An 8,314-nucleotide genomic window follows, 5' to 3' on the forward strand; every position below is an offset into this window, starting at 1 on the left:
TCACAAGGATCACAAGGATCATCGAGTCCAACTCCTGGCCCTGCACAGCACCATCCCCAAGAGTCGCACCAAGTGCCTGAGAGCCTTACCCATACGCTCTTTGAGCTCTGCCAGGCTTAGTGCCATAACCACTTCCTTGGGGAGCCTGGGCAGTGCCCAACCACCCTCTCAGGAAAGAACCTTTTCCTGGTGCCCAACCTAAACCCCCAGGACACAGCTTCAGGCCATTCCCTTGGGTCCTGTCACTGGTCACCACAGAGAAGAGATCAGTGTCTGCCCCTCTGCTTCCCGTCTGAGGAGGGGAGACTGTGATGAAGTCTCTGTGTATGGATGTATCCGGTGTAAATTCCTGAGTTTCTGGAAGGAGGGAGCTGCCCTGCCTGTCCACACCGACCTGCAGTGCTTCAGCAGTGGCTCAGTCTTTCTCCAGGGGAATACAGCATCCCTTATCTGTCCCACACCACAGCCAAGGGTGGTGAGGCTGAGTGATTACAGACTCAAATCTGCTCACCTGCTTTGTACACCTTTGTGAAGAAGCCATTAAACACCTCCAAAACGGAGCAAGTGCAAGGTGAAACATTGTGATATAACAGCCATGACTTTATAAAAGCTTTGAAATAAGTCTGAGATCATATGTACCAGCTCCTGGAAAATGTTGTGTGGAGGGTTTTGCTGTTCCCTAAAAGTCATGCTCCCAGGCCATGCACAAACAGAGCGGCGCTGTCACATCTCTCTGCAGGTTCCTTAGAGGGTGACAGCCACAGGCAGCAACAAAGCAGTCAGCAAAGTCACCTTTCATTTCCCACCAGAGGAAAAGGAGAGGAAGACTCATAACCAAAATATTTCCAACTAATATAATAGAGAAGCAGCAGTGTGCTGCCTCCAGCACTGTACTGAAAGAGGGATTCTAGAAGATGCATCGTGATTTTTTACTTTCCTGGCTTCCAAGAGCTGCATGGGGAGGGTGTGTTCTGCTGTAACAGCTGGTGAGGGTGGGATTCAGGGTTCACCTCACCCCACTTCAGCACTCTGGAAGCCGTTCATCCCACTGGAAAGGTCCTGCTGCACTTTCCCTGTCAGCAGAGAGAGAACAGGCATCACCACAGAGCATCCCATCTTCCAATGGGCATGCTAAGATAAACTCTGCTGGCACCTGCTGTCTCAGGAACCCACCTGGTCCTCCAACTTTTGGGGAGATGAGAAACTTTAGCACTCTTCTGCAGACCTACTGCAGCCTTTCTGAGGTTGGAGTCCTAGCAAAGTTGGTCTCCAAACATCCACCCTCATATTCCAAAACAATTACAGAGAGATTGAGAAATCACTGCAGTATCTGCTGAAGAGCATGAGGAGCTATGATCACTCACAGCATCCAAACCAAGGAGCAGTTACTGCAGGGAGGAGTTCTGGCAGTCATGGGGTGTGTGGGCTGCTGGCCTGACCTAATGTCCTAAATACCTCGACTTTCCATCAATTAATACCATCTCATGTGACACAGTTGGGATTCATAGCCCAGTTGTTGTGGGAGTCATAGAACAAATCTGGAAAACCAGAATCAGAGATCAGCTTTATGGATTAATTTACAAAGAACTGTCAAAATGCTCACCTGAGAAATGCAGATAAGCTATCCAGGATTGTGGATCTTGAAGAGTGGAAGAAAATGCCACAGGAGAAGAAATATTAAATACATCGATTTATTATGTTTTTTTCTTATAAATATTTCATTAATTTCATAGAAATAAAAAATTAACAGAAGCCTTTTGAGACAGAAGTTGAGTTTGCCTTAGAAGCAATGGCTATTGGCAATACACTTTTAGGACAAAACCAACACTACATACAAAACAAAGGGCCATTTAAATAAAGGACATAATAACAATAACAACAATAATATTGTGCTTAAAGCTATGTCAATATCCACAAAGAAGAGGGAATGTTGTAGTGTGTACAACAGGTGTAGGACGTGCTTCATAGAGCTGTTAATTGTGTTATGTACACAGAATATGAAGCTTTTGTGCAGTTAAATAAAAAATGCTCCAAAGCATTCTCCCCAGTGTCCATCCTTCTGAGCAATGTTTGTCACCTTCAATAGTAGAAGCAGCCAAATGCAGCCACAACACAAAACAGGCTGTCCTGGGGAAAACAGAGAAAGGCTCTGCGTTAGTCAAGGCAAGCTTTTTGCTAGTCTATTGGAACAGGCAAACCTCAGGGAACATTTAGACCAGATCATAACTGTATGATATATAATAATATAGTGCTAATATATAGCACTTTTCTGTCTTTTATTTAAGTTTCTTATTCACCTCACTTGTGGTGTAACCCAGGTCGGTGCATCTGAATGCAAGAAGCACCTCAACTTCCTCCATCCGCACACCCACAAGTGTCTAGGTGTCAGTCGAAAATAAAACAATAGTTAAGTAAAACCTTGACTTTGTCTTAGTCCTGGATATCAGCCGTGCTCCACGACTACAGTTCAGCAAAGTATGTAAGAAAAGACTTTGTCTCTTGTGCTTTCTCTCCCCACCAGTAAAATGGTGTAACTACAATGACTTTTGTACTGCACTGTGTCACCTACTCAGGGGAGAACTTTTACTATGTTGGCTATTATATCTAAGTATGTTTGTGAACAAGGACGTAAATGACGCTGTTTCAATAATCTTGATTCCTGCCTTCTAGTAGTTCTTTCTTTTCTGCTCCATATTTAAGGTCACTCTGCCTCTCATAGAAAAGCAAGTAGCTCTGCACTTTCCATGAGAATCCAGCTCATACTTACGTTCATGAACACGTCGTGAGCACAGCTGTCCGTGTCAGCATCCCAGAAACATCGTGCAGCCATGCTAGACAAAGGAGCCAGACAGGGACATTACTCAGAGTTCATATGTGATGACCTAAGTGATGACAGATACTTCCCTTGAAAACCAAACTGAGCTTGCTTTAAAGGTAATGGAATTTGGAAGTGTGCTCCTGAATCCCAAGCCTAGTTTTCTACTGCTGAATTCTGTACCACATGCTGTAATCCCCTCTGTATGTGCTGGCTTTCAAACACATCAGCTCTCAACACTGCCACCTTCACTGCGCATCAGGGCTTGAAACCTCATTGCTATGGTGCTTAAGAATCTTTGACTTCTGGCCTATGCATATCAGTGGCTAATTTAGCTGATTTGTTCTTGTCCTTCACCTCCTGCACCCTCATGGTACATACTCCCAACTTATTTATAGGGAGCTATCGTATTCCTTGGCAGATGCCATGCTATGAGATCACGACCTCTTCAAGTCTTTTTGTACCTATACCCTCTGCTCCCTGACTATCCTGATGGACTTCTACACCCAAGCCCTATCCTGAGCACAACCAACCAGACTATAACAGGATATTGCATCAGAGACCTTGCTGCTGCCTTGTCTAAAGGCACTGACATTCCCCACTCCCTGCCTGCCCCAGTCAGCCTCAGCTGACAGGATTTCTTTTGGGGCACAGTCCCATAATGTATGAATAACTGTACTAAGGTGTATTTTACATTAACAATGTCAGTGATTGTGTTTCAATCTTGCCTCCTGTCTGTTGCAAATTGGAAGATTTCCCCAACTGCTCTGTCAGCCTGTGTGGCTGGACTTCACATTTCTGATCAGACCACCTGAACATTGAACTGTACACCCTGGCAGTGTGCTTGTGGAGCAGCCTGCCTGCACAGAGACATTCCTGACAAAAGCCTGAGAAGCAGGTACAGATATTCCTCTCTGACCTCCAGAACACGGAGGCAGCAGATCTGATTACAGCTCTGCTGCACTTATCTTCTGCTGGAGTACCAGGCACAATAAAGATAAGCCCAGCAGATAAAGCACATGAACCTTGTGAGCTGTTCCCTTTTGTCTTCTCCACAAGTAATGGAAATCTACAGCCCATTATTGCAGCCAAGAGGAATTCTTTCGTCTGTCTGCAGACATCTGGAGCTGACTGCAAGTGCTCAGCACCCACATGGGAATCTAGGCTCGGTTCCCATGGCAGTATTGCAGGGGATTATAGACATCAAAACTTCTGAAAAGTATAAATGAAGTGCTTATGGAAGCTTTCTGGCTTTAGACAGAAGTGAGTTACCATGGCTTTTGTGCTCCAGCAGGGCTTTGGGAATGGATGGGGGGTGTACCCTAATTCATCATGAATACAACACAAAATGCTTCTACCACACTCCTCAAAAATGATTTTCAGCATTTCAGCTTGCTAAGAACCACCACAGAGCCAATTATCACTGGCTAATTCAACCAGTCACAACCTAAGCACTCAAGTTGCCACTAAAAGTGAAAAGAAAGTGATTTTAACTTCATCATCTGCAGACAGATCTTTGTAGCAAGGGAAGTTGGAAACAGCTAAAACACATCTAAACTCAAAAAACATGCTAGAAATACAATTAGAAGAGGCAAAACTTACTTCACTCCTTCTCCTCTCTGCTCTCCAATGACAACCTGCACCACCATCTTGTACCTGTCAAATCCCTCTTCTGGAGAGAGAAAAAAATATTAATGAGCCCAAGACACGACCCTGAAAGCTAAAGATTTCTGCCTACAAAGCAAGTGGCTGTACAAGCCTATGCAAGCAGCCAAGTGGATAGACTGCCTCGCAAAGCTTCATTTTCCTAGTATGGAGTACCATGGTTTTGCTGAGTTGAAGGGTGAACAGGGTGGTTGGCATCCATCAAAAGATGCATCTAAGGCAAAAGACACCCCTGAGCAGCCACGCTGTGTGTCAGCATTCTGCTTTGACAACTTTGAAGAACTGGCCACATGGAAAGAACAGAAATAGGGCTGCTGGTGGACAAAATGCAATTTGAAAAAAACCAGTCTGCCGCCGTGCCCACCAGAAGCCTGCTTTGGCTGGCCCGACCAGCTGGCACAGTCGGCTGCAGGGGACACTCCCCTGTTCCTCCGGGAGGTTCGGGGAGCAGCCAGGATGGTCACCTGCCCCGGGACAGAGGAGATGCAGCAACATCCCGTGAAGAGAAGAGGCAGGCTCTCAGTTGGGATTAGAATCCAAGGTTCACTGCAGAGCTTCACAAAGCCCCACACCTCAGGGGAACAGCCAACAAGAGCCCCAAGCTGCCCTGTGCAACACATTATAAAGGGGGGTGTAAACAGGGGGAAGGGATCACCCACCAACCAATGGGGAAGTTCGGGGGAAGTGGAAGGTGGGGAAGCAGACAGATACAAAGTCCAATGGCGAAAGTTTAAGGGAGGGACCTCTGACCCTCACCCAATCACTCGAAGCCCTTTGTGGAAAGTTCTGTACAGGTGGGATGGGGAGTCGAGTGATGGACAAGGCACCAGGCAGGGGACAGGGGAATGACTAGGCAGTTTTCAGGGGAATTGACATAAAGGAGGAGGGGGTAACTTAGGGCAAAACCATTATAGAAAATGGGGGTACAGGAACAAACCATTACCAAATCGGAACAGAACCTAAAAACACAATACAACAACGGTCTTATTTTAAAACTGTTTTTATGCAAAGGTATTATGAGATTCTTCTGCCACACAGTTGTTTTTTCTTTGCTTCTGAGTAGTATAAAAGGCCACATAATAGCTGTGTTATTTATGTGTCTTCAGAGATGTGCTATTGTTTCACAACAGTAAAGAAGTACCTCTGGGGCACAGGCCAGATCTAATCAGGCCATGGCAATGTTCCAGAAGCCAAATCAGAACAAGCATGTTTAAAATCAAATATAGATCCCAATGCTTGTCTTCAACAAAGCAGTGTCCTGGGACGACTCCAGCACCCTGTTTCCACTGGAGGATTGAACGCAGCACACTGGCTCTGCTAACATCCAACACATCAATGCTTTTCAGAAATGCCAGCTGATAAGAGTGGCCACCCCGGGCCAGCCTCGCTTCAGGCTGCTGCCATGTGGTTACACATTACTGAAGCCAAGCCCTGCAGAGGAGCTCAGCAGGAACACGTTCAGGGACTACAGCTGCTGCTGGCTTTAAAGCAGATGTGTAATTCTGGGAGCAGCACAAATCCACGGCTCCTGCCGAGGGTGGCCGCGTGGCTGTGCCACCATGTCAGGCCAGCCCAGCAGATGGAGCACCAGCATGTCCCCAGGAAGAAGGGGAACAAAAGTGTCCGTGCCAGCACACACATCCATGTACTTATTCCAGCACAAAACTCAGGAAACACCTGCTGATGGCTGCACTTTTCTTCTTGAACTCAAAAATGCTGGAGGGCATCCTGTGCAGCAGCACAACCTTTTTCCAGAGCTGTAAGGCTGTAGTCACACCCCTCCTTGGCTGACTGCTCCTCTCTACCCCTTCCCTGTGCCCCCTGAGCCTTGTTCTGATCTCCACTGCTATTCCAGCTCTAACTCACAGCAGAAAAAGAGCAGGAATGGTTCTGTTTATGGAAGCAAGAAGAAATGAAACATCACTTCTTTCTTCTCTCTAATGCAGCTTCTTTCCCCCGGCAGACCCCCCAAGTTTGACATCACACACTTGCCAAGCTATACAAAAACAAATCTTGTCTGCTTGAATTAGGTCTCCAGTTCCACAGGCAAGGAATATATAGGACAGATTTCTTCATACCAGCAGACTCGAGTTAGTCTGAGTTAGAGGGAAGGAATACATTTCAAGTATAAAGGAAGAAAGAGGGATCTTGTCAAAAGGGAGAGGACATGGCAAGAAAAAAAATTACATCCCCAGCAAACCTCCTTACCTTTCAGTCTGTCTTTTATTGTGTCTGATAAAGACTTTGTAAGCTCAGGCATTTCTTCTGGGATGTACTGTACATTGGCCAGCTTCTCCTTCAGTATCGCACGGATGCATTCTTTTACTGTGGACGACTTAAATCTATCATGGCAACAAAAAACAAAACAAAACAAACAAACAAGCAAACAAAAAAGAGTAGCTTTTATGTATCAGAGAAAAATGACAGATGACAAGCCATGGGGAAAAAAAGCCAAAAGCCAAACATCTATGAACAGGGGTGAAACCAGCCCCACTGGAAGTTTCCCCTCCAGCAGCATTCCCTGCTTTAGAGGGTGTCAAAGCTGGTCTGCAATCCCGGTGCCCTCCAACCCCCAAACCCTCGGTGCTCCCCATTCCCAACTCCCCCCGCTGCCTCACGCCAGCCCCTCATGCCCAGGGACGGCCTCCCCGACATTCCCGCCGCAGCTCCCACATTCCCGGGGCCCAAACGCCCCCATCCAAAGTCCCCCATCGCGCTGGCCCCTCTCTCCCCGGCGGCCTCACCGGTGCTGGAGGCCGGGCCGCAGGCTGTACGTGTTCTCGGCTCCTTCGTCCGGGCCCAGCTCGCCCATGGCCCCCGCAGGCCCCGGCGTTGGTTACCGGGACAACCGCGGCCGCTTCCGCCGCTTCCGCCGCCCGCCCCGCGCGTCCCCGCCCCGGGGATACGGCTTCGTGGTGTGTGTTACTGAATTTTGTGTTTTATGTTTCTACAGCCTATGGGATTATTTTGTTAAAAAAAAAAAAAAAAAGTAAGAAAAAAATAAAATAAAATTAAATAAAAGGTTTTTTTTTTTTTTCAGTAAGACTTGTACAATGAAGTAGTTGGTGAATAAGTGCTAAATAATTGCAGGCTATTTTAATAACTGTATTAATGATACAATTTTGCAATGTAGAAGATGCTGAGGTGCTGGAGCAAGTCCGGAGAAGGGCGGTGGAGCTGGGGAAGGGTCTGGAGCACAAATCCTGTGAGGAGCAGCTGAGGGAGCTGGTTGTGTTTCGTCTGGAGAAAAGGAGGCTCAGGGGGGGACCTTATCCCTCTACAACTCCCTGAAAGGAGGGTGTAGCCAGGGGTCAGCCCCTTCTCCCAAACAACCAGCAACAGGATGAGAGGGCACAGCTGTTCCAGGAGAGTTTTAGGTTGGACATTAGGAGGAATTTCATAATCATAGAAAGGCTGATTAATATTGGAATGGACTGCCTAGGGAGGTGGTGGACTCACTGTCCCTGTAGGTGTTTAAAGAAAGACTGGATGTGGCACTTAGTGTCGTGCTGTAGTTGTCATGGTGGTGTTGAGTCATAGGCTGGATGTGACGATCTCAGAGGTCTTCCCCAGCCTGATTCGTTCTGTGATTCTGTAAGTAAAGGGTCTGAAGAGGTTGCTGCCTGGGATGCGGCTGGAGGTATGATGGGGAGAGAGTGGGGTAAGACAGCCTGGCCTCACTGGCTGCTTCCCCGGTGCCCCACTCCTGTCCCAAACCAGCCGGCAGCCACAGCCCCTGCACTCAGCCTTGCCCAGGGCTAGGAGGCTCCCTTCCTGCCTATGTACAACACATCCCAGACATCAGGGAGGAGATCCCAGCCTTGCTCCTTTCCT

At 47.4% G+C, this 8,314-nt stretch overlaps 1 protein-coding gene across 1 annotated transcript; it reads right to left on the minus strand.

Moving 5' to 3' along the window:
• Positions 1–1,675: 1,675 nt before the first annotated feature.
• Positions 1,676–7,350, minus strand: DYNLT2B (dynein light chain Tctex-type 2B). The gene is made up of 5 exons (XM_053951780.1): positions 7,225–7,350; positions 6,689–6,822; positions 4,418–4,487; positions 2,768–2,831; positions 1,676–2,127 (listed from the first exon to the last, which is right to left on the minus strand). Exons 1-5 carry the CDS (start codon positions 7,290–7,292, stop codon positions 2,080–2,082), a joined length of 384 nt encoding a protein of 127 aa, XP_053807755.1. The 5' UTR covers positions 7,293–7,350; the 3' UTR covers positions 1,676–2,079.
• Between the last annotated feature and the right edge of the window lie 964 nt (positions 7,351–8,314).

This window comes from Vidua chalybeata, chromosome 10 (genome assembly GCF_026979565.1).
Source record: "Vidua chalybeata isolate OUT-0048 chromosome 10, bVidCha1 merged haplotype, whole genome shotgun sequence".
Classification (NCBI taxonomy): Eukaryota; Metazoa; Chordata; class Aves; order Passeriformes; family Viduidae; genus Vidua; species Vidua chalybeata.

Bases quoted from the DNA above. Each gene is read 5' to 3' on its own strand.
- DYNLT2B (XM_053951780.1), bottom strand. From the start codon at position 7,292: ATGGGCGAGCTGGGCCCGGACGAAGGAGCCGAGAACACGTACAGCCTG. The intron at 4,488-6,688 runs GTAAGGAGGTTT...TTCTCTCTCCAG, and splicing joins AATAAAAGACAGACTGAAAG to AAGAGGGATTTGACAGGTAC. The intron at 2,128-2,767 runs GTAAGTATGAGC...TGTTTTCCCCAG, and splicing joins CTCACGACGTGTTCATGAAC to GACAGCCTGTTTTGTGTTGT.